The following is a 27,745-nucleotide window of genomic DNA, read 5'->3' on the forward strand; positions in this document are numbered from 1 at the left end:
TTTATTGAGGGCACAAACTGAAGTAGAACTTCACAGCTCAGGAGAAAAGAAAAGAAAAAATACATACACAAACTGTACTGCTGCCTACACACAGAGTGCTTTGAGTAGTGAGAAAAGCACTACATAAATGTAAAGAATTATTAGTAGTAGGATAGCCAGAAATGTGTTGGTGGTTTGGAATATATGAATCTAGGTTGGCAAATTAAAATTTTACCTAAATAAGACAGTTTATAGAACTCGGCTATCAGCAGCTGAACAAGGGGGATCCTCTAATAAAACCCTGCTCGGTAATGCACACAGCACTCCCACAAATTCAAAGACCCAGCCATTAAAAATAAAAAGCTTTCTTTACTATGATAAGAAGAAAACTAAAAGTATGGCCTTACGATGATGCAAAAAACAAAACATCATAAAGAAAAAGTATTTAACTGGCATTATAGCACCCAAACTATAGACAACTATGATAGCCTAGGGTGAACAACACTGTTTTTCTTTCTCTCTCTCTCTCTTAGTTCAGCCTTTTTAACCAGTGTGTCCTTAACAAACGAAAAGGCCTGTTACTAAAGCACATTAAGGACATAAAACACATGATGTATAAAAAGAAAAGACAGAGTCTTTGCATTTTTTGTAATTACTGTATACAGGACAGTGTTTAGTACACTATGAATTGTGTAATCACGCACAGTTACTACACTTTTGGCAGATAGTAACAACTACAAACACCTTACACTCCACAAAACCTGCTATTTTAGAGATGCTCGTCTTAGCCATCACAAACTGGCATTTGTCAAAGTTGCTCAGATCCTTATGCTTTCCCATTGTTCCTGCTTCTAACACATCACCTTCAAGAGCTGACTGTTCAATTGCTGCCTAATGTATCCCACCCATTTACATGTCATTGGTTTGTGGCTGTTTGGAATATAGTCTATAAATTCTTTTTATGGTGGAGGTGATGGGCAGAGCCAGATCAGTAACTGGAGGTCTTTTTTGAAGTTTGCAAATTTGAAGCAATGGAGAAAGCAGACAAAAAGTTACAATTCCAAGCAATTGTGTTCCTTTTATGCTTTTTTTTTTGCAGGGATCAAAATAATGTTTATTTTCATAATAACATAGAATTTGTATAAGCAATTGCAATGTATCATTATTTTGTAAAGTGCTGTGGTGATGCTCGACAAGTGTTATGCTCTACATGTTAAGCTTTAAGTAATCATTTAGTCAGTAAGAAGTTTTTTCATGATCATCATATAAAACCATTTTTAATAAAGTACAATACAAGACTATAATGTCATCAGTGTACAAATAGGAACATATACCCTAGTGTAAGAATCTTTAAGTGAAATAAGGACATTTATCACATATCCAGTGTAAACAAGTGTGGTTGGTTCAACCAAAAGGCTTCTCATTTATTTCATCCATACATAACTGAAACAGCTAAATGTAGTTGAGGTTTGTATGGTAGTCTATTTTGGCAGCATTGGGGCACAAGGCAAAAGAGACACTTAGGCAAGTTGGCATCCTAATTAGGGACGCGTTCATATACAAATTCACCTGGGGCCAATTTAGAATTGCAAATTATCCCAGCACACATCCTTGAAATATAAAAGAAAACTGGAATGCCCAGAGGAAAACCCATGCAGACAGAGGGAAAATGTCTAAGTCAAAGCTGAAATGTAGGATTGTCAGAACTGTGAGCAAGCAGATCTAACCAATCTGCCACTATGTTGTGCTTCTAGTTTAATTTGTCCTGTTATTTGCCTACTATTCTTGGAAAGAATCATTGCTGTTGCTAATCATTTGTTTGTATCATACCTAATTCACTGACAGAAAAAAGAAAACAAATACTCTATAGATTGTCCTCCATTTAAAATGCACTGAATGGTTACAGCTTGGCATGGCTTAAATTTAATTATGTAGTTTATATGATTTGACTCTTTTGACATAAGTATGCTGTCTTCTTTTTCCATAATACTGAAAAGTCGGTGGCATTTGGATTTCAGAACTTTGTATATAACGAGCAGAGACAACAACACACTGCACATTTATTGCCTTCTTGGTAATGTAACAGAGTATGTATACTTATGAATGCCATACTGTACTGTGTGAAATGAATGGCCAAGATTTGACAGGATTTAAGGATTTGAATCAAGTGCCCTGTTATAAGCTCAGTTGGCTAAGGAAGAAGGTAGATGTCTGCAACATACAGTAAAACCATTCAGTGAAAGTGACTTCCAAAATATTTACTAAATTACATTGAAAGTTCAAGTAATATTTTTAATGCCCAATTTCATTCAGTTCCACTGTTCTAATATATAGGCATACCTGAGCAATTGTATTTGCTGTGCATGTAATTTAATTTCCCCCTTCCCCTTTATTTTGAATCTAACAGTCTGCAGGATGGATACTCTATGTATTCGTTGCTGTATTTTTTTTTTTTCACTGCATATTTTTTGTAAATTTTCATCCCTCCGCTTATTTTGCTATCCTCATTGTCATTCTATTGCAGCCTTTTTACAGAGGCTCATAAGAAAAATTTGAAACCAGAATGTACTGTATTTCTCAGTCATATAATGGATTCCCTTTACTGCAGAAATGTTTTTATTTCCTTAAAATGTTATTGCTATGTAGCTTGGAGATCCTCCTCCTCTTCCCTGTTTAAAGGAGAGTCTCAATTCTTTAACACAATATGCTCAGGCTTTCCTGATTTAATTTAGGGTTACGTTGGTTCAGAGCCTATTTAAGCAGTGTTTTGGCAGAGCAGGAACCATCTCTAATCAAAGGATCAAGTTCATTACTGGGCCCATTTACACTTATATTCACAGAGGGGACAATTTAGAATAACCAGTATAGCTGTCATTAACTGCTCCTTTCAATGGAATTCATCAACAAGAACATAGGGACTTAGATTGAGACTTGTTAGCATTTTTGCAAAATGCTAGAAAGCTTTTTATTTTACACAGAACACCATAGAAAATGTAGAATAAATTACCAGGTGGTGCAATAGATAGTACTTTGGGGACCTTCAGAACTCAATCAAATGTATTTTGGAGAAATTAAGTTAATATGATTAACCTACATTATTGGACTAAATGGCCTGTTCTCATCTAAAGTGAAAAATTAGCTAGTCAACAGTACTAACCACAACACCACCATGCCATCTTAGTTATGTAACAGTTGTGTTGTTTTTAATTCACTAACTGTTGCTGTATGTTATTGAGTGTTTAACTCTGGCTTATGCATATCAAATGTAAATGGAAAGTGGGATATTTTAAATGTGGAATTTACAGTACTAGTGGAGGAAAATAGGGCTTAGCGTATCGAGTCTGTCCTTGGCAAGGAACTGAGAACATTAGCTCCTTGGGTCTGTCCTCAACCAAGTGGCAATGTCAAGGCTATTCAGCCCTTTCCGTTTCCTGATACAAATGTCTGGTCTTTATGAGTTAAGGGAGAATGGTGGTGTCATCAAATGTTCAGAGCAATTTAAAAATGGATTAGTTGAATAAACAGGGCACATATCATTTTGCTTGCTCTCAATGTCTTTGCTTGTTTTTTGGGTATTTGCATTTTTACTTTGTAAAGACTTTTGTAGTATTTAGAGTCTAGATAGTTTAAAGTTGTAGTAGATATAATAGACCGTAGATATAGTAAGTATATTTTGCTACTGCATTTTCCATTTTAATATGTGTGATGGGTTGCAATGTTGGCAAGGATTTATTAGGCCAAAGGCATCATTCAAGTGGTAGAAGGTAGGAGAAAGGCCCACGGGAAAATAGAAGAGAGCAGCAAAATTGCAAGTAGAGAGAAAATCAGCACCAGTAGTGCAGACCCTCCTGCCAAGAGTGGTGTCCCAAAATGAACTCGTAAGTACATTAGACTAAAAGATATGAATACCCTAGTGAAAGAGAATTTTGGCTCTTGAAAGTCAGGTAGGTCATCAGAACATCTAAACTTTTTACAAGGCTTTGGAGTGGTAAAGCTGTAGTGTTAACCATGATTAACTGAAAAAATCTAATTTGTGTCTGGAATTTCTCTTCATCTGAATTTAAAAATTCAGGAATATTGGTCTTAATGTAAAAGTGCATAGTCAAAGAAAGTCTCCACAGAAGTGAAAATGCTATAGTCAAGTCCTTAATTGTGCTGATGTGCTTGTGTTTAATTTTTTACAGTTTGAGGGAATAAAAAACCTTTTTAAGGTTAAAAAACATGGCTGATTTTGTAATTTAATCAGAGGTTAACCCCCTTTTTTTTTTACATCATTGGGGATATTTAGCTATGGTGGATGGCAAAATCTCTGAGGCGATTGCTGATTCACCATTATTCTCTGTAAGAAATCATTATTAATGCTTTAAGTTCAGAATGTATCTGTGTTGTTGGAAAAGGCAAAAAAGGGAAAAGAAAGAAGGCATGGGCCTCTGGGAGTATAGCACATCAACCTTGAAAATTTGATGACACAATACAGTTTGCCATTGGCAACTATTGTACTGCAGATTAAATGTGAAGAGCTGTAGTGACTGAAAGTCAAATAACACTGATTCCAATTTAGATTATTGGGTTTAAAGGCAATTAATGCTGATTAATCTATACTGCTATTTTAATCTGAAATTTGAGGGAAGTAAGCCTGAAGATGCAAAGTAAAAAAATGCTTTTTGAAGTAAATCGGTATTTTTGAATAAAGAGTGCCTTGCTGATTGATTCCCTGAGGCTAGTCTATCTTATATACATTTAAATGTTGAAGAGCATCAATATTGTGTGTCAGAGCAAACGGCTGTGAGCTGTATGAACACTGAAGCATTCAGGAGAGCTTGATATTTGGAGAGTTTTTTTCCCTGATGTACTAAGATACGCAATTCAAACGTGTAAAGCAGATTGGTGGAGAGCGACAATGAGCATTTGCAAGGCAAGAATTGGTTCATAAGATGCACTGGTGGGCACTATTAGAAGGTCCTATTGACTCATCTGTGCATACTTACTGAATTTGATTACTCTAGGTACATGAACTGTTATAAAACTCCTTAGTTAGGCAGGGGAGAGGTCAGAAATGCCCAACAGTCTGTCTATGACCTCTAGCTGATGCATACATGGGACAGGTAACCTGAAATTGGCCTGGTCGTATAAGTAAGGTTAGGTAGTCATATGTCTGGGATCTCTGGGACTGGTAGATGGAATTAAACCAGATAACTGCAAGAGTTACCTAAGACTCTCCTGGCCATAGAGGTGGCCAAAGAGTCTGCCATACAAGAGAACTTAGAAGTCAGGAGGAAAGTTGTTGGCAAGAGTGTACCTTGTCAATGGAAGAAAGGTCAAATTAAAGATGTTTGAAGGAGTAAACAACAGATGTGACAAGGTGGGCAAGTTAGCAGCCTCCCTGCCAGACAGATAAGGTGAATACATAATAACTTAAAAAAAATTAACAAATGAGAGGAGACAGTTCAGTTCATCAAGCTTGTTTGTTTAGTCTTTAGCTAAGCTGTCCCAATATCTCATCTAGATACTTCTTAAAGCTTGTCAAGGTTTATACTTCAACAACATTTCACAGTAGCTTGTTCTAAATTTCCATAGTTCTTTACTTAAAGAAATGTTTCCTGGCTTCAGTCCTACATACACTTCCCCTTAATTTCCACTAGTGTCTTTGAATACTTGATTAGCTGTTAAATAGAAATAGTTCTGCTCGATCTGCTTTATTAATGCCTTTGAGAATTGATGAAAATCTGGATTAGGTCTCCATGCAGCCTCCTCTGCTTGAGACTGAACAAGTTTAATTATCAGAGTCTGATAGCGTATGACATGTACTTAAGTCCTAGGATGCATCTAGTTGCTCCGCTTTGCACAACTTCAAATACTGCTATGTCTGTCTTGTAGCGTGGTGACCAGAACTACATACAATAGTCCAGCTGTTATCTCAGTAGTGCATTATATAGTCTGAGGATATTATTCTTTGATTTATATTCAGCAGTTCTTATGATATAACCAAACATTTATTTGCTCTTGTAATTGCTTCTGTACATTTCTTAGATGATGAAAATATTGTGACAACATAAACCTCTAAATCTTTTTCAGAGGTTGCTTGCTGCAGAAGTTTATCTCCGGATCTTATATTTATAATTGGTGTTTTTTTTTTTTACCCACCTGTAGCACTTTCCATCTTTTTACATTAAACTGTCTTTTGCAACAGTTCTTTCTGAATTGCTTGCTGCCTCCTTAGTGTTTGCCATTCTTCCATTTTTAGTATCAATTGCACATTTCACAAGTTTGCTAACTATATTCATGTAAATCAGAAAAGGTAATAGAACCATTACAGACCTATGAGGGACTCTGCACCCTACCTGGAACATTTTTCTTTTATAACAATAACACCAATGTAGGTAGGCCCAGAGAGGAAGCAGGCTTGTTGATTTCCCCTCCTAGTCTATGTTTTTTTTAATCCTATACCCCTTCTGTGTTTATTCTGTCATCTTTTTTGTAATTATACCCCCTCTGTGTTTTTTTTTTGACTTGGCAGTTTTGGGTGTAGGATATACTCAGGAGCACATCCTACAATCTCTACATGCTGTTTTTTTTTTTTAATTGTATGCTATTCTTTACAATGATTTTCTTTTGAACCATATAGTTTATCATTTATTTTAGATTTGCGGTGCAAGTTAAATTAGAGTTACATGAATAGTCATTTGGAAGATCCCACTAAACATACACTGTATGTAAGGAACTGTAAAATAAAGACCATTTGGCTAATGAAGTAAGGATTAGTGATACTAGTAGCTGAATTTCTTTTAAGATATCCCAAAGAAACAGTAAGTTGGCAAGGTGCCCACTAAAAAGAAGTGAAAATGGGGAATATACTAAAAAGTGATAAGAAAACAAAATAAAGAAGGAAAGGTGAGAGTGCATAAAATGATCGCTATGAGTTAGCCACTTTTCATGTTCTGCACCTCCTACCAGTTTCAATTTTTGATCTGTCATTCGATAACAGACGTGCCTACTCTTCTGTACTTTCACGTGTAGTTTCTTGTTATCTTTTGTTGTTTCTTTTGAGTGTGTCTGTGGATAACTAGTGACTTTGTAAAAACTCAAGTAGCATTATTTCATTGCAGATATGAAAATATAAAAAAGATTGCAGAATAACTGTATACAGTAATCCCTCCTCGATCGTGGGGTTTGCGTTCCAGAACGCGATAGGTGAAAATCCGCGAAGTAGAAACTATATGTTTGTATGGTTATTTTTATATATTTTAAGCTCTTAGAAACTCTCCCACACTGTTTATAAATATTCTACGCACAGTTATACAGTAAACCCTCGTTTATAGCGGTTGATCCGCTCCAGACAGATAAATGAATTTCCAAGAAGTAGGATTCTTTATTTATAAATCTAATATTTTCGCAGTTAGAGCATTGAAAACCTGTTTACGACCTTCTAAATACATTTTTTAACATTATTAGAGCCCTCTAGACATGAAATGACACCCTTTAGTCAAAAGTTTAAACTGTGCTCCATGACAAGACAGAGATGACAGTTCTTTCTCACAATTAAAAGAATGCAAACATATCTTCCTCTTCAAGGTGCGCGTCAGGAGCGGAGAATGTCAGAGAGAGAGAGTAAAGTAAACAATCAAAAATCAATAGGGCTGTTGCGCTTTGAAGTATGCAAGCACCGCAATAAAGCGGCGCAATGAAGGGATCAATGTGAAGGTAGCCTTTCAGCATTTTTTTACAGGTGCGTCCGTATCTTCTAAGCAAACAGCCACTGTGCAAACAGCCCCTCTGCTCACACCCCCTCAGTCAGATGCAGATAATTGGGCCAATCATACGCCTCCCTAATGGTATTGCATGATGGATAAGTATCTGCCTGTATTTCTCAAAGAGAGTGAGACAGAGAAAAGCAAACAATGAAAAATCAATGCGGGCTGTTACAGCTTTTAAGTGTGTGAAGCAGTGCGCGGGAAGCATATCGTATATCCATTGAGGAGTTTTATTTAATATGTAATACGTGCTCTGATTGGGTAGCTTCTCAGCCATCCGCCAATAGCGTCCCTTGTATGAAATCAACTGGGCAAACAAACTGAGGAAGCATGTAACATAAATTGAAAGACTTATTGTCCGCAGAAATCCGCGAACCAGCGAAAAATCCGTGATATATATGCTTACATTTAAAATCCACGATGGAGTGAAGCCGCGAAAGTCGAAGCATGATATTGCGAGGGATCACTGTAGTCGGCTCTTTCTGTCAGTCTACCTTGGTTTACCATCAGTTCGTCTTCCAGGCTTGTTTCATTCTGATTTATTTTCAGCAGAATACTCTTATTTGTTTTTTTTTGGATTTTATGCAACTGTGGTATTGCTTGCTTTATAAAGCTTCTTTTTTGTGTTGGGGTGGACAAATTGTAAATACATATGATAGTCTACTAGACAACTAGCTTTGCAAACCTGGTACTCCAGGAACACTTTCTGTTAGCCCAGCTTTATACACGGGTTACAGGGTACATGATTACCTACTTCTTTTTACAGCATAAACATAATCCACACCTTGGAAGAGAATATTTTAATATTTAGGTGATTTTTCCAATGTACACAATAATATGTGATCAAAAATTAATTGAAACACTGCTTTCAGACCGATTAGTTTCTCTGTCAAAAATATCTTCAGTTTGACTTTTAGGCTTTCTGTGAGGTGCAGTATGTCCTTTATTGTATCATACACTTTTAATTGACCACAGCTAGTGATTTGGGTATGTAGATGCCCTAAAGTTTGTCACACTTGGACCATTAAAAGGGTCCACATATTAGTAAAGTTGAACTTTAGGCCTGAAAAAGCATGTTCATGGTCTGCATTGTTTGGTCTAATAGTAAAGAGCATTTTCACAACCTCCAATATACCTGTTAGGAGCCCAGAATACATACTTGGTTAATGGTGAGCATCAATTTTTATGAGCTTCCTCTCTGTGACTGCATAAGGCAAGATCTATTTTCCGTATTATATAGTCCTCTGATTTTGAAAGGTTAATGTCAGGTTTTAAGTCTGAACACTTAAAGTTGTGACAAGAGCATTGTTGTTTAACAAGCTACTGAATATTTTAGGTTGTGTTCGGTATATCCTCTTTATTTAATCTGCTAAAAAGAGTTCTTCCAGTATTTTGAAAGTTCTATTTATTTTTGTCATAATGCTACTTGTAATTATGATATCTTTCACTTGTAACTGATTTTGAAGCAGTACTGAAACTGGCCTTGTCCTCTCCTGGTTTTTTTTTTTAACCCCATAGCAAAGTGTGCATTAATCATTACTTTATTTATATTGTGGTAATTGCTGAGAGGATGCGATTAACTTTTTGGCATTCTTGCCCTCACTGCTCCAGCTGCTTTACAATTAACACTCTTGTTAACACAGAGTTGCTGCTGCACAGTCTATATCTATTATAAAAGACAATTTTGAGAAGAGATGAGACTATTTCCAAGAGATTTGTTCAAGTCCTGTGTGACGAGACTATTATCAAGAGAGTTTTTCAAGTCCCGCCCTCCTCTCAACCATTTCCGGTTAACAGCCCAGGCCCACGGTCCTCTCACCTCTCATTCGTGTGAATGCTTTTGTCCAACACAGTTCCTGCACTCTCAGCTCTTATTAATTTGTAAATTTTCCTCACTTTAAGTTCACAATAAAAGAAGACTTATTATGTCCAAATCTTAATGAAGAATTTCATCTTGAAGGGTTATCAACAGAAGAAATGAGTACACGAGCAGTCCTAACACTGAGAAATGATGAAGTCAAACGAATTAAAGCGAAAATTGTCAATCGGTCACACATCAAATTGGTTAACATATCAATAGACTATGCTGAAACAGTTGGTGGTGATTTTGCGGAAGATGACAACATCAACTTATAATATCCCGTAGAATTATCTACAACCGTTAACACTGTCCGGTCTTCCACCAGCCGAATTACTATTGAAAGAAGGATGTATCGCATTGTTATTGCGTAATTTATGTATGAGTGATGGGCTATGCAATAGGACAAGATTAGTTGTATTCAAAATTGGTTAACCAATTGTAACATGTAAAATTTTAACAGGTGAGAAGAAAGGTAATACGTTAGACACCAAAGGAGATCTTGATATACCATTCATATTAAAATGTTTACAGTTTCCTGTTAGAATAGCTCTTGCTATGACAATTAACAAATCACAGGGACAAACATTCGAAAAAGAAACGATATTCACTCATGGGCAGTTGTATGTTGTGTTGTATGTGGGTGTTTCTCCATCCATCTTGGGTTACCTTTCACATTCCAAAGACATGTTTGCTAGGTTAATCAGCAATTTTACATTAACCCTGTGTGAGTGTAGTTTTGTGTGTGAATGGACACAGCAAATGTTTGCAGTTCCATCCAGTTTTATACCATGCATGCAATGCTGCCTGGACAGAGTCCAACCACCACTTTGACGTGGATTGAGTGGTTTTGAGAAATTTGAGTTATGTTATGATTATTACTGTAAAATTACTATATCTCTTCTGCATTTGTTGATAGATTTGGTGGTTAGCATCTATCTCTAACAATTATCTGTACTTCTTTGTAGCTGTATACCAGTATTAATTTTCAGAAACACATTTATCTTGTTTAAATTTTCAGTACCTTACTTTTTCTATTGTGCATTTTAATTTGTCCATCAGTTTCCAAAATCACCAGTTTCTTGTGGTTTTATTCTGCTTTTTCAAGATCCCATTTTCCTTGACTGTTCCATCCACCTATATATTAATTAATTATCGTGTTGAACATCTTGTAATGTATCCATTTTCAATACCTACTTTTCTTTGTCTATTTATAGTAAAATTGTTCAGTCCATTGATCCATGTATGGAAGGAGTTTGGCTTACAAAGGTACAAATATGGCTTATATGGTGTTCCTGTGCTATTCTGCATTAAAACTGATTTTCCAGTTGTGTATAGAAAAGTAAAGATTATTACTGATGTTTACTAAAGCTACACTGTTTTATAAGGTAATGTAATGCATAATTTAAACTATTTTGTTAGTAGTGGAACACAGAGCTTTTATAATTTAGAAAATATTTGTCGCTTCATAAGTACAAATATTGTCCACACAAAAACAAAACTGTTTAAGAACAGGTGATGGTGTTAATATAAATGGCTACCTTCACAATATGAAATATGTTACATGCAGTTAAAAACAATATCCCAGCTAAAATAATGCTAGAACAAAATACACCAGCACCATGGTCTGAACTCTGTAGCTGTTTATGTTTTGTAACTTGATTTAAAGTATCTATCCTATAGTAATTTAATCAACATGGAAAAAAAAAACTTGGGAATTAATTGCTAATTGAGCTATCTCCTCAACTGGGTTAGTCAGACCAAGTTTTTTCTTAAGCAATAATTTTAGACCTTTGATTCAAGTAGCTTTTAAATTCTGTATTCCTAATCTCCAGATAGCACAGCTATCTTTACTCATACAGTTGAAGTAAAAAGTAAATTCTTGTACATAGACATCCTAATTCATATAAAATAGATAATGTTTATTTTTGTGGCACATTCTTTTTCCACAAAAGTTGAATTAAACATGCAAAACACATGGACATACAAGACTTTTACTAATGTGAATCTAAGTTAAAATATGTAACTATTTTTTATAGTAATACTATCAGCAACTAGCACTAGCAGGTGCAGCGCAGAAACAAATGAGGGTTAACAGTTTGGCTAGAGAAACTGTTATGTGAAAAGCTGTCAGATGGTGTGAGGTATGGCAACATATTTTTTGCATTGGAAGAAATCTTCTTAAAATTTGCTACACAAGGCCATCTTGCATCATCAACAACAACATTTATTTATATTGTACATTTTCATACAAATGGTGTAGCTAAAAGTGCTTTACAAGATGAAAAAAGAAATGTTTATATGAAACAAAAATAAAATTAGGCAATACTAAGAATACAAAGAATAAAGTATGGTCAGATGGCCAGAAGGACAGAAAAAAAAAACCAAAATGGGCTGGAGAAAAAAAAAAACAAAATCTGCAGGGGTTCCAAGGCTATGAGACTGCCCAGCCCCAACTGGGCATTCTACCTAGCATAAATGATCTAAATCAGTCCTTATGTCTTTCAGGTTTCATGTGAAATAATTTGATGATGATGGTGATGTGGACATCTACTGCCTTCAATCCATCAATGTAGGGACTGCATGGTGCCTTGATCAGGTGGTGGTAGCACAGAATGCCACCACAAAAAAATGGAAAAAGAACAGCAGAGAATAGTAGGGATTAGTATGGATTGTGGAGCCTTGATGAAAATGATAATTTCATGCACATATAGCTTAACAGGGATACACTAAAATGTAGCTCTAAGAAAGCCATGTTAAAATAATGGGTTTTTAGCAGTTTTTTTAAAGTGCTCCACCATATTAACCTATTGGTAAACTATTCAGTATTTTAGCTGCGTAACAGCAGGAGGCTGTCTCACCACTTCTTTTAAGTTTAGTTCTTAGAATTATAAGCGGACACTCATTTGAAGATCTGAGGTTACGACTTGCAGTGTAAGGTGACAGGCATTCCAAAACATAGAACAGAGCGAGATTATTTAAGACTTTGTAAACCATTAGCAATATTTTAAAGTTAATTCTTAATGCGACAGTTAACCAACGTAATGATATCAAAACTGGAGAGATGTACTCTGATTTTCTTTTCCCAGTCAAGATTCTGGCTGCTGCATTCTTGCAAAGTTATAAGGGATCTAACTTTTGCTATATTCCGTAAGTGAAAAAATGTTGACCTGGTAATTGATTAATATGTGATTTAAAATTTAGGTTAGAATCAATAATTACCCCTAAATTCTTTACTTCCGTCTTGACTTTTAAGCTTCATATGGATCAAGTATATTTCTAATTCCTTCACTAACTCAATTTTTCCAATAGCGAAGATTTCGGTTTCCTTCTTATATAGTTTGAGAAAATTACTACTCGTCCATTTAGAAACAAAAATAAGACATTGGGTCAGTGAACCAAGAGAGTCACGGTCATCAGGCGCTATTGATAAATACAGTTGTTTATCATCAGCATAGCTTTGGTAGCTGACGTTATGCCTTGACATAATCTGACCTAATGGAAGCATGTAGATCCTTGTGGAACACCATATGGAATATCATGTGTCTTTGAAGTATAATTACAACATCATAGAACTCCAAACCTCAAAAACAACAACCCTGTACACAGTCCCAGGTTCAAATAAGCCTTTTCTTCTTTGTTTTTCTTTCACCAGGCTTTATTTTACTACTAGCAAGATACTATTTTCCACTACCCTTTATTTTCTTCTTACCTCTCCACAACATATCGGCTTTGTCTCATTCCACTTCTGAGTTTGTGTCACTTGAGGAAGAAGACATGCTTTTTTTTTTTTTTAAAAGAGGAACCCAGAAATACTTCTGGTACATTACTAGTATACATTTGAAGCCCTTCTGGGTCAGACAGGAGAGGGCAGGGAAGCAGGCCCAGAGGTCACTGACATGGCTTCCCGCTCCAAGTACAATTCCCATTTAACCATGCTAGGATCCAGGCAGAGTGCTGCCACCCACCATACTCGGGAGCATATTATCCCAACAAGCAATCAACTACTCCCCATTCATTTTATTGGCACTCCAGCCAGTAAAGGTACCACCAACCATCAATGCTGTGTTTGGCCATCCATCCAGGAGTTCCTTCACACTTGATTTTATTTAAATCGACTATTTCTGACATATGACAAAATATGTTATTGTGTTATCCATGGTCAGCAAAATGTCTTAGTTGATAGTACTTTTGCCTCAGTAGTCCAGCTTGTACGGTTTGAATCCCATGGCCTGCTGCCGTTCTGTATATTTTCTCTGTATTTATGTGTGTTTTCCTTGAGGTACTCCAGTTTTCCTCTCACATCCTTAAAGACAGGCATCTTAGTTTAATTAACAATTGTATAGAAACCCTGTGTGTGAATGAATATGTGTGAGAATGGGCCTGCTATCCAGTCTTGTGTCCAGTGTTTCCAGGTTGGACTGTTGCCCCCATAACTGTCAACTGGATAAAGTGGGTTTGAGAATGTTATTATCCATTAAGTCAATTCTGAAAATACATGTATTGCACCAGGCTTTCTAGCTTTTCAGAATTTGATTTAATCTAAAATTGATTTTTTGGCCTATTTTGCAATCCAAGGAATGTACAGTAATCTTCGTTTGCACTATCATTTCTTTAACTACACTTTCTTAATGCTCCTGCCGTCACAGTGATATGGTTCTGCTTTATCATGATAACTACTGTAAAAAACTTCAAATATACTTCAAAAGAATTACTGAAAGGAACTAATAATTCATTTTAAATATGTTTATATATAGAACATGACATTTTTGGCTACACAGTAGCACAGCAAGAAATGTTACTGCCTCACAAGACTTGGACCTAGCTTTGATTTGGTAAAGGATAAGTTTGGTTATTTTTTCAAGTCAAAGTTCTTTCTTTACAAACATGGTATATATGTATTTGACATGAAAAATTGTGTTCTAAAGTTAAGCATTTTCTATTAATTTAAAATAATACCTTGTCCGCACTGGTGTTTTATAATGGGGCATGAAGTACCACTGGAAAATGAAAAAATAAAAATAAATAAAACATACTGAAAACTAAAAATAAAAACTTACTGAATACATCAATTTTCCAAGGCACATGTTATGAAATAGCTTATACATGTCATTTTTTGAATGAGAAAAAGAGCTATATTAAAAAGAAGACCAGCTGTATCCTTTCATCTCCCTTGGGATGTGGTTTCCACTATAAGACAAAATCACAGTAGGCTTTTCAAGCCACGTGGTCGGTTTTGTTATGATTTACTTCCATAATTATGTGTGAAGTGAACTCACATAAATGAATAGAAAATGTATCCTTACCTCAAGAAAAATGGTACCAGGAATATGCAATGGAATGATTATTTCCAGATCCCATTTGTTGTCACAAACATATGCTGGAAACACAGAAGGCATGTTGTGTTTTAGCGAAACTCAAAAAGGACATATTTAAAAACTTTTTAAGCTTTTATTTTTTGGGGTGCTTTTTATTTATAGAAAAAGCTTAACTTTAGAATGTAAGTTCATGTGGCAAATGCATATACAGGTATACTATGTTTGTGAAGAAATAAGAATGCAAGAGGGAACCAGAAACTTCACAGCAAACCTGGAGAAATGAATGGAATATACTACTTGGTATTTTACAAGTCAAAGATATGTTCTTTTGTGTGTAGATTTCAAAGTGAGCGTAACTTTTATTGTACCTTTTACAATATTCCCCTGTGTCAAATATCCAGGACTTCCTGCAGCACTGGTGTCATTATAAGTGACTCTGCCAGATCTTGAGAAATGAATAGGGAGTATATTGTGACAAAATTTTAGCCATTAATCTGCCTGCTTACTTAAATGCTGTAACCTAGCACTGCACCTTCTCAAATGTTGGCTGGAGCAAGCTGTTGTCATATATTTTATACATTGCTTTATACAACTTGTATACATTTGGTTTTATCCAGCAGTTATTTCCTGCCTTGGGCCCAGTGCTGCTAGGATAGATTCTGCCTGAACTGGATTAAATTTGTTTGGCAATTTTGTGGTTATATTTTGGGTTAATTGTATTTGTTTTTTTTTTGTAGGCTCCAGTTTAATTATAGGCATGCCTCATTTAATTTACTGAATTGGCATAATTCAGCTTTAGTGTTGCAGGAATTCATACCTTAAGTTCCACATGTTTAGCATCAGTTTATTTCAGAACACAGTCACTCACACAAACTTACTCATTCAAGACCAATAATTGCTGCCTGACAATATAACCGGTGGGAGGCAAAAAAGCACCTGCAAAAAAATCTACATGGATCATGGGACAATATTCAGACTTCAGAAAGAAAGAACTGGATTTGCTTCAGTTCAGACCCATTTTTTTCTTGAGTAGTGAGGTAACTGTGCTAGCTGTTGCCCAACCTCTGACTTTCTACATAACCAAAAAACACTTTAGTTTGTGTTGAAAGATAACCTTTTTTTGTGCAGTACTTGTAGTTTGTACTAGTAGATTGTAGTTTGGTATGGGATTATGATAATGTTTATTTTCACCATCAAATGTTCACAACAAGTTATAATAGTGTACCTGTGAAGTTTCAGTCATTTTATTATGAAAACAGTGCGTTGTGTCAGTTGTAGTTTTGAAATAAAGCATAAAGTATCTTTAAGTAGAATTCATTTGTGTAGGCCACCTAATCTGGAACCTTTACCAGTCCTACATAAGAACAAAAGAAATTTGACAAATAAGAGGAGACAATTCAGTCCATTAAGCCCAATTGTTTAGCTAACAGCTAAGCTGTCCATTGAAAATTCTTTAATCTGTTTAAGATTTGATATTGTGAATTATTATTATTATTGTTAAACAACAACAATAATAATAATAATATTATTGCTCCTTCCTTCATTCCCACTTTTACCCTGTGTTTCCTTGAAATGTTATGAAATTTCCACTGCGTATTCACTATGATGTAAGTTGAATCAAAGTAGTCTCTTTTAGACAAAATACTATGAAAAGTTTCATTGGTGTTGAGTGCAATGTGTTACTGTAATAAGTGGTTATTTCTAATAAAATAATTACACTACCCAAAGTGTACAGTAACAACTTTGTAATCTTTCTTTTCAGATCTTATTCAGGCTACCAATGAAACCAACGTTAATATCCCACAGATGGCAGACACTCTGTTTGAGAGGGCAACGAATAGCAGTTGGGTGGTCGTATTTAAGGCCTTGGTCACAACGCATCACATGATGGTCCATGGGAATGAGGTAACTATCATACAAATAATTCTTGAAAAGTAGGAATATTTTGATTTCACAATTATGAAATTAAAATTATGTTTTTGATATAGTATTGTGTTTGTCCCATTCTGTGATGACTGCTTTCACATTTCACAATCAATAGCAGTTGATAAAGTCAAGCAATTTAAGAAAGATAGGAAGTAAGGATGATGAAGCTGATTATGAAGGAGTTTAGTAAATATTAATAAATATGTTTACTGTTATGGCGACTTTTTTTTACTCAACGTTTATAGCTATTCTATTGGTTCTATTCACAAGATGAAGAAGAGAACAGTGAGAATGTTGAATGTTGATGTATGAAAGATGCATGTTTGCATCTTTCATACATCATCTTTTTAACAATCTTTTCTCTTGCTTATTTAAATATTGTTAGCATTTAGAAAAAAATCCTTTTCCAAGTAATAAAATATTATGTAGTTTTTTGGACAAAGGTGATCACTTTAAACTCAGCTTTATCTGCCTGCCTTAGATTTATGCTTCCTTGCTAACCAACTTTAAATCAAGGGCTATAATAAAAATAAAAAATAGGTAGCAGGTGAGATTAACACTAGGGAAGAATATATGTCATAGAATCTGCCAACATGTCCTTTTTATTATATTACTAGCAAAATACCCGCGCTTCGCAGCGGAGAAGTAGTGTGTTAAAGAAGTTATGAAAAAGAAAAGCAAACATTTTAAAAATAACGTAAGATGATTGTTAATGTAATTGTTTTGTCATTGATATATATCTGATATATATCTTTTGCTATATATATATATATATAGCAAAATAGCAAAAATTTGGCAGCGGAGAAGTAAAAAGAAAAGGAAGCATTTTAATAATAACGTAACATGATTGACAATGTAATTGTTTTGTCATTGTCATGAGTGTTTCTGGCATATATATATATATATATATATATATATATATATATATATATATATATATATATATATATATATATATATATATATATATATATATATATATATATATATATATATATATATATATATATATATATATATATATATATATATATATATATATAATATTATATATATATATGTATATATATATATGTGTATATGTATGTATATGTGTATATATATATATATATATATATGTATATATATATGTGCATAAAAGTGTTCAGTTTCTATGCACAGTGCCCAAAAACTTGTTTCCCAGACTATACAGTAGTACATGTTAAAATGAGTAGTATCTGGCGCATAGCGTAGCCCATAGGTGGTCAATTGAACCCTTGGTGTTACATCAGTACACATACTAAACATAAATGTTGCTAAAACACAATATGTAATATATGACACTATCATGACGTTGCATACATTGGTAGTGACCAATCTATACTAATAAAAGACAAAGCCCTCACTGACTGACTGACTCATCACTAATTCTCCAACTTCCCGTGTAGGTAGAAGGCTGAAATTTGGCAGGCTCATTCCTTACTGCTTACTTACAAAAGTTAAGCAGGTTTAATTTCGAAATTCTACGCGTAACGGTCATAACTGGAACCTACTTACGTACATGTAAGGTGGAGTTGCGTCCCTCATCGTTACGCCTCCCACATAATTGAGTGCCTGCCCATATAAGGCCGTCTGTCAGCAGCAATCCAATAGATACGCTGCCGCTAAATATTCGCGGGTGAAGGACTGTGTTTATGCAAACGAAGATGAGATGGTCAGGGATAGACTAGTGTTTGGCACAAACTCGGCGAGAGAAACTTTTAAGTGCCAGGTCTGAGCTAACATTAAATAAAGCCTTGGACATCGCAAGATCGCACGAGATAACACAAGCACAGTTGAGAACCTTCGATGCATGTACTCCGAGCGGCTCACGTGAACTGACTTTGCAGGACTGGGAAAGGTAATCCCGTGCATGCAGTGTGTGATGTCTCAGATAAATAGGAAGACGAGCTGTTTATTGATGAAGTAAGAAAGAAACAACCCTCTGAATCTGAACAAGCCTTTGTAGACATATCAATAGGAAAGCAAGGTGTAAAGTTTAAGTTTAAATTAAGTTCATTGACACGCTGCCGCTAAACACTTTGATGAGTGAAACCTGTTATCTTTACAACGGTTGACAAACGCGGAATATAACTTGAACACAACACATCCTCCAAATACGAACCTGATTGAAAGAAATAATGATAATCAAATCCTTGATGACGGCAACACTCATAACAGTCACAAATCAATTACATTGACAATCATGTTACGTTATTTTTAAAATGTTTCCTTTTCTTTTTCATAACTTTAACACACTACTTCTCCGCTGCGAAGCGTGGGTATTTTGCTAGTATATTTAATAAAAATACAAACGTATGAAAGAATTTAATAAAGCAGAATTGCACTCATGCCTTGAATATATAAAGTAAGTATTTATGAAGCAAACATAATTTAGTTTGGATGGAGGGTTTTGGAGATTAGGAAGAGACAGAGACGAAACAAACATGATCTTTAAACGGATGGATTGTAGCAGAAGAAAAGCTCTATGTGCGGAGTAGGTTTTTTGTCTTTAATGACCTGTATGGTATGGTCTTTGATTATAATTCCAGCATATTTTCTGAACTGTGGTATATAGGACTCCATAAGAGAATTCAGTTTCAAGCATACAATCCTCTTTGCTGTCTGAATTTTATGCTGCAGTTTCTTTTGAATAAGCAAATGTATTGCCGTACTACATAGACTCTTATGGAGAATCAAATCAAATCGCCTTTTATTGTCAATTCACTATATGTGCAGAACATACAGGAGAGTCGAAATACTGTTTCTCTCTCGGCTTCATGGTACATATGGAGAGAGGGGGGCCGCTGCGTCTGATTGCGCCGCCATCCTGTTAGATCATTGTGATTATTCCCTATAACTGAATCATTGCTGATTTAGATGGGTTAAACCTTTTAAGAAGGAATAGAAAAATATTCACTGCTAAGTTATTTTGATTAGAGAAGTTAAGTTTTCATCCCAGTTTAGGCTTTGAGTGATAGTGTTGCTAAGAAATTTAAACAATTCCACCCTGTTGACAGTGACAGCGTTTATAGCCAGGGATGTAGGAGCTTTTAAAATCCACAACCATTTTCACGGTTTTTAAAGTATGTCAAGGTTTTGTTTCTTCAAACAGACTCTTTCAGCTGTGTGTGCAGTAGTTTTAATAAAACGGTGCTCTGACAAGGCTAAGGAAGGAAAGATATTTGTTATGTAACAGCCTGGAGGGGAGAGGACATCAAGAAACAAAGAAGTACAATGGTGCTTAGAGAAGCCACAAAAACAGGGCAAAGCAGAGAGTACAACACACCACACTATTAATGGTAGGAAAATAGGTAAAATATTAACAAAAAAGTTATAATCATATAGGTATTATTAGAAAAAGGTGGGTAATGAAAGGGACAGTTTCCAATTCTCGGAAATATTGCCAGTGAAACTGCAAAAGTCCCTTTATTAATTAAGATAAGAGGGGGGTGGAAATGTAGGGGTTCCCTGATCTAACCTGATGGAGTAACTTGAAATTTTATGTCTTTCAGGTTTCACAATACAAGTGTATATCTCTGGCTCCCAAATGCTAACTAATTTTTATAATGGAAAGGAACAGACTTTAAATTACATGGTGGGGTTGCTTCTGGGGTTGAACCACAGTTTTCTAATCAGTCTTGAAAACCACAGTAATCTTAAGCCTTTTGTTTAGTTTGAAAGGTAGGAGTCATAAAGTAATTTTGAGCTACACACCCGCAGTATGACCAAAAATGAGAGTGTTTGTCAGTTACAGCCCTAAGAATTTCCATTGGCTCTGTCTATCTCTCTTTATCAGGGGTATTTGTAAAACTGCTTCTCTGACACCCTCTCCGGGGCATTACCCTGATTCATGGGCCCTATCTGTGTATGCTTGGCTTTTTCCTCAACTCGGCTAAAAAGCTATATTTAGACTATATCCCTTGGGTAGATCACCCCTCAAGAGTGAATACAATATTAATATGGACAATTTATTAGGAAAATGTGTCAAAGGAAAACATTAAGTGCAAGAACATAAGACATTACATTTTCTGAGAGAAGGTTACAATGCAGGTTATATTGTCAAATAACTGTTAGTAGAATACTAATGGTTCATTTAAATAGCATAATTAGCTGCTGAATAACAGCCGCTGTATCAAGGGAGCAATCAAGCTTATCCTATCTCTATAGACTTACCAGATCAAAAACTGAACACTCTGCTGCTTAGACCCATGAAATTAAAGTTTTACTATGAAAATGTTGCAAATGAAATACTATATAAAATACCTGTACATTTCTTGAGCAAATATAAGTTTATACATGCATTTTTTCCATGTTGATATTTTTAACTTCAATTCTTATTGGATAGGAAGTCTAAATTACAGACTCTTGGTGTAATTTTTGATAATGCCCTTAAATTTGATAAACAGTTTAACTAAATTTTTAAAGCCTCTTTATATCAACTCAGAGTATTAACTAAGGTCAAGCCCTTTCCTTCTGTACATGAAACACATTCATGTGTTTGTCTCTTCTTGGTTTGACAATTGCAACTTTTTATACACTGGAGTTAATCGGTCATCCCATGCTTGTCTTCAGCTAGTCCAGAAGGCTGCTGCCAGGCTTCTAAGAGGCACACGAAAACAGAATTACATCACACCAGTTTTAGCGCCTCTTCACTGACTTCCTGTTCGATACAGGATTGAGTTTAAACTTTTACAGTTCGTTAGCCCCCTTTTATCTTACTGACCTCTTATATCCTTACTCTCCTTCGTGATCAATGAGGTCCCCTGGCCAGACGTTATTGGTTGTGCCAAGGTCTAGACTAAAGTTTAGAGGGGATTGTGCTTTTGCAGTTGTTGCCCCTAAGCTTTGGAATACATATTAAATTCCGTTACAACGAAGTGCCTGAGACCTAAAAAATAATTTAGTTGTAATGAGATTCTGTATTTGTCGCTATAGTGCTTTCTTTAACTTGCATCCAGGCGTTTGCAATCATTTCAATAGTTTCTTTAATGTTAATTTTCATCTCCTCTTGTCTGCAAATTATGCTGCTGAGAATGTTTCTCAGCATTTCCTTTGTGATAATACATTTTCAGGATGAGAGTGATGCCCAAATTCAGTGACTGAAGTACTGCCGTGCAGTTGGGTTAGAGGAAATCAACTCCAACATTATCTAAATGTAGAAGCATGCTGTGAGCAGCGCAGTTATCAATCAGAAGCAGAATCTTCCTTTTGTTCTTCTTCATATTGTGAGGTTTCTGAACTCTTTTAGGACAAACACCCCAACCCCTCATCCCCTAGCCACTCACCGTAACGGGACGACTCGTCGAAGTGCATCTTGAAGCTTGCTTGTCACAGTTCTTCTGTGGAGCACCATAGAAGCAAATCCGAGCTGAACGTTGTCGCGGTATAAGCGCCTGTCATCGATGGGTGATGCAAGGAATATTATAAATGCAAGGAACAGTATTACTCAGCCACTAACCTGGCTACGACCCTGCTTGACTGCTGTGTCTGTGTATAGGAAAGTGGTAGATCTGTGCTGTTCCTGTTTCAAGTTAAATAAAGCTGGTTTTGCCTAAAGTACTGAGACTCAGCCTCATGTTTTGGGGTGCAAGACAGTGACTCACACGTCACAATATCCTTGTCAAGTTGTCGAAGCCAGTTTCCCAAAATGTCTCAAGTCATCCAAGCTCGCTGGTTTGCTTTATACTCGTACAGGAAAGGAATGCAACTTGCTTAAAACACAGAGGACTGGTTGATTTGCCAATGATGAGAGGAATAACTGCTTTTTCGACATCTTCAAATACATTAGTTTGCATATGTTTATGAGGAGGTACAATGTTTGCAACCCGAGATTTTTCTTCTATTTTTCTCGGTCTGACAATGTCTATGGCGAATTTCCTAATTTACTGGCAACATCTTTTTTCTTTTTGCCAGAATCGAGAGCCACAAATATGTCAAGTTTTTTTTTCTAATGTAAACTGTTGTTATTTTTTTGTGTCTGCCATTTCTATAGGAGGGTGGCAATGAGTTAAATTCCAATGGATGATTTTCAATTGTTGACAAGCAATAAGCAAAAGGTATCACTGAAAACCACAGTTTGCTAGTCCAGCACAATGCACAGTAACACTACTTGCCCCTGGAATATTTAAAATTACTTGTTAAATCATCCATCCATTATCCAACCCGCTATATCCTAACTACAGGGTTACGGGGGTCTGCTGGAGCCAATCCCAGCCAACACAGGGCGCAAGGCAGGAAACAAACCCCGGGCAGAGCACCAGCCCACCGCAGGACACACACCAAGCACACACTAGGGAAAATTTAGAATCGCCAGTGCACCTAACCTGCATGTCTTTGAACTGTGGGAGGAAACCCACGCAGACATGGGGAGAACATCTATACTCCACGCAGGGAGGACCCGGGAAGCGTACCCGGGTCTCCTAACTGCGAGGCAGCAGTGCTACCACTGTACCACCGTGCTGCCCCTTGTTAAATCAACATGTACATTATTATGTTGTGGGAGGAAAAGGAAATATCTGAGAAAAATTCACACAGACACGCAAACTCTACACGGACAGTGGTTAGGAGATTAAAAAAAGCCACCATGCTTCACTCATTCTAATTGCAAGACAGTTATTTGTTACTGTGTAAGGACTTCTCAGAAAATGTTTCCGTATATCTTCAAGAACCTTATTTATAAATTACATTCCTATGATGTCTGGAATATGCTGATCTATGCGTTCTTGATTTAATTGGCTCACAATCATGTCATAAAATATCTTGTTTTATTTAACCTATTTTGTTTGTAATTTACACACTAAAAATCATTGTCTTTTTGAATTCATAAAAGTTAATTGAAAACTGACCATGAAATTGCTTGGGTTTAGTTATGGCAAATTTTTATCAGAACAATCCGACATTTATCACAGGTAGCTTTAAGAGAAGCAGCTATTTGAAAATGTTTTGGTTTTGACCATGAGGTTTTTTGAAATAAGACTAATGTTTTTTCACATTAAATTTGTTTTGCTCAGTGTAAATAAGTGCGCCTTCCAGTTCACTGTAACTTGCGATTACTGTAACTTGGGTAAGTTTTGACCCCCTAGATCCTTACTTCAACAAATCAGACTTCAAAAAGAATGGAGGTATAGAGTAGTTTTTGCTGTTCATTGTGTACTATGGCAAAAAGAAAAATAACCAAAACAATAATGCATGACATCTTAGTTACCCAACCCATATTTATTATTTACAAGTTAGTTTCTTTAGGACAATTAAATGATTGTTTTTCATTAATTTGTGATTCGGAGTGGTAATTTCTGTTTTCTTTTGTCAGTAAAGTCATAAGGAAAATGTAATTTATCATACTCAATTGACATTTATGGATAAATACTGCTTTAATGGATTAAGTTTCATGTTTCGACAAATCATACAGTTCTTTATTATACTCGGTAGTTATTACCATTGTTAGTCTACATAGTAAGAATAAACTCACATTAGTGTAAAATACTAATGAAAAGTATAATGCACATAATGCTCTGGCCTCTTACAAGATTTAATAGGATAAGTAGGTCTAAAAAATTACATTTTTTATTATTTTAAATAATTTTTTTCAGTGTTTTCTCAATTTTATAGCAATTACTGTATATATCATTTTTCTAACTCACTTTTTTCTAGGGGTCATATTACGACTAAGCCAATCTTGGCAAACCAGTAAGCAACCCTGTGTGGAGAACCACTCCGACCCTCGCCTTGTCTTGCATACTGTTTTAGCATAGTTTTCATCATGATTAGTATGTTGTTTCCCAGTTTGCTGGAAAATACAAAAGCAAAACATTTTTATAGGAGCTTATCATCAAAAACGAAAACCGGTGGTATCTATTTTTCTGCGGTGTCTTCAGTCTTTTCTGTGTGACATAATTAAAACAGAATTTTTTGTTTCCTGTTTCCTTCACATTGCAGCTGACTCATAGGTTTGTTACGATGGTGAAGTGAATTCAGAATTATCCTACTGAAAAGCCCATTCACAAGATAAAGTTTTGGCATGAGGGGTCACACCTTCGGTAACATTAAAACCTTTCTCTTTTCATCAAAGGATTGAAAGTATTCCACAAAAATAATACAATACCAAGACACACACACCAAAAAAGCATGCTTAGCTTGTAACACATGTATAAAATTATGTACAATATATACAAAAGGAAAATCCATGGGTGAATATAGTGAACATGCAAGCTTCATAAAGTCAGCCCAATCTAAAATTGAATGTAGGTACACACAGCTAGCACAAGGAAATAAAATATTTTTTTCTATTTACTGAATGTGAAATACACTTTGCTATTGATAATTCAAAGTGTTATTTGAAGTAGGTACTGAAGAATGAGGTCATAGTGAATCATTTAAGCTCTTTGATGTGATCCATTTCAGTGTTTTCATCATACTACATCATTTAGTGATGCTTTAAGTATACTCAAGAGATTTAAAAAATGCTTTTTTTTTCATTTTTTAACAATGAAGTTGAGGATCACTCAAGCAAAAATCTTGTAATGTTATTATTTCCTGAATTTAGTACTTATATTTTCCTTCCTAGAGAGGCAAGAAGGCTAGACACCTGCAGAGTTTAATGTTAAGGTTCATTGAATGACTCAGTGTTTTTGTTCTTGTGCCTGCTTTGCTGACTTCTGCTTAGAATGTTAACCTTTCAGGAGCACACCCCTTGGTGTGAATATATCATCATCAAAACTCATACAGCAGCTGACAGCAGAGTGTAAAATGCATGTAGTGCAATCAAGAAATTGTACAGCACATGCTTTGGTGTATAATAGTTTACTTTTCTTAAAATAACTGGTCCATTATTAAAAAAAGAACACTTGCTCTGTTGTACATTCGTTTGGCATCTGGTTTAGCATCTGAGATGCTTTGAATTTCTCTGTGCAATTACAATGTTATATAGAATTGTTGAAGACCCGAGTTTCTGGACCAGGCCATCTTCGGACTGTACGAACACCTGTAAACATCCAAGCTGTAAGGGCATGAATTTTGCAGTCTCCTAGACATCAGTGCACAAACTTTTTTCTGCCTTAGCTGTTTCCAACACATCTTTGAGGAGGATTTTGCATGAGGACCTTAATTTCCATCTATACAAAATGAAGGTGGTACAGGAACTCACTGAGAGACTGGGAGAGCTGTAGAGTTTTGAGCAAACATTCTGCAAACTGTTCATTGAGATGCCATTGTCATGTGCAGCAACAAGGCACATTTCCGTTTGAATGGTTGCGTAAATAAGAAAAACCTTTGCCATTGTCTGAAACCAACCCTTGTGAACTTCATCAGAGAGCCATGCACAGTGAACATGTTACAGTTTGGTGCGCTGTTGCAGAATTTGGCATTGTAGATGGGGGGGTTAAGAGTCTTTGTCACTTCAAAACATTACATTGAAATGCTAGAGAACTTTTTGCGGCCTCAACTGCAAGAAATGGATGTAGTGGATGCCTGGTTTCAACAGGATGGAGCAACAGCTCATACAGTGCGGAGATCGATGTAAGTTTGCAGGAGATGTTTCTGGGGAAGTTGATCTCCCTGCGCGGCAATGTTGGGTGGCTTTCACGTACGCCTGATCTCGCTCCATGTGATTTCTACTTGTGGAGCTATCTCAAGTCAAAGGTATACACACACCTACCTCAAAACCTTGAAGCCCTCAAGAATGCTGTTCCCCTTGAAATGGCTGAATGAGTCATGTGAGCATTCAGAAATTGTCTGAGAGTGTATTGCTAATGATGGCCACCACCTTAAAGACATAATTTTTAAAACACAGTGAAAAAAAAAAAATTTTTCTACACCCTTTCTTATGTCGTAATGAAATTTATTTTATTGTATAGCTTTTTTGTTGAATAAATGTTTGAAATGTGGTATTTCTTTTTGGCCCACCCTGTACATGCATTGACAGGTTTTAATAATTTTTAATCATTTATTGCACTACAGCTTTTTGTTGTTAAAATATCATCATCATCATCATCGGTCGGCTGCTCATGCGAGTATCACTACGTGATGACGCTTGTGCAGGCGAGAACGATCTTCCGCCATGCAACCCGGTCCTGGGCCACCTTTTCGATCTCTGTCACAGTCATTCTCTCGTTGCAGAAAGAATCGGAGATGTACTGGGCATATGTGAGCGCAAGCCTTCCACGTCTGGCCTTGCCTAGTTGTCCTGGCAGGACGTACAATGCGTATTTCCTGATTAGTTCATCTGGTGGACAACGAAGCATGTGGCCCACCCATGTCAGTTGACGCTGTAGGACTGTAGTTGATAATGGTTGTTGTTAGACACAAGCGTAGATTTCCGAGACAGGTATGTGATCGATTCGCTTGATGTTGAGGATTACTCGATAGCAGTTGATTGCAAAACTATCGAGAGTGTTTTTGAGCTGGTTTGTTGTGATCCAAGTTTCGCTGCCGTATAGGAGTATGCTTAGACAGGAGGCTTTAAAGAGGCACACTTTGAGGCGTATGGAGATGTTGTTGGCTTGCCAGATGCTTTTTAATTTCCAAAAGGCGCCCCATGCTTGTCCTTTACGTATCTTGACGTCATTCGATGTAGTGGCTACCATCGAACCGAGATATTTGAAATCGCTCACTATTTCGATGTACTCGTTATTAAGAACAAGTGGAAGTTGAGGGCCGAAATCAGCATTTACTATCATCTGTTTGGTCTTCTCGGCATTGATTTCTAAGCCAACTACTTGCCCTTCATTGCTGACGCATTCAAGTTGTTGTTGGGCTTTTTCGTGACTGCCTTTGTCATCGGCAAAATCCAAATCGTTGATTTTCTGTTCGGGGTGCCTCGAACTTAGGCGAAGATGAGTAATAAAACCATAGTCTCCTGCTGACTTACGCATGATGAAATCGATGACAATAATGAA

At 36.0% G+C, this 27,745-nt stretch overlaps 1 protein-coding gene across 5 annotated transcripts in view; it reads left to right on the forward strand.

The window, feature by feature from the left end:
* snap91a (synaptosome associated protein 91a) overlaps positions 1-27,745 on the forward strand; it is a 247,694-nt gene that overhangs the window by 38,540 nt on the left and 181,409 nt on the right. For all 5 annotated transcript variants that reach the window (XM_039747584.1, XM_039747581.1, XM_039747580.1 and 2 more), the window contains one exon: positions 16,669-16,811. In XM_039747584.1, coding sequence (XP_039603518.1) covers positions 16,669-16,811 — 143 coding nt within the window. The remainder of the gene's footprint in view (positions 1-16,668; positions 16,812-27,745) is intronic.

This window comes from Polypterus senegalus, chromosome 3 (assembly GCF_016835505.1).
Source record: "Polypterus senegalus isolate Bchr_013 chromosome 3, ASM1683550v1, whole genome shotgun sequence".
Taxonomy (NCBI): domain Eukaryota; kingdom Metazoa; phylum Chordata; class Cladistia; order Polypteriformes; family Polypteridae; genus Polypterus; species Polypterus senegalus.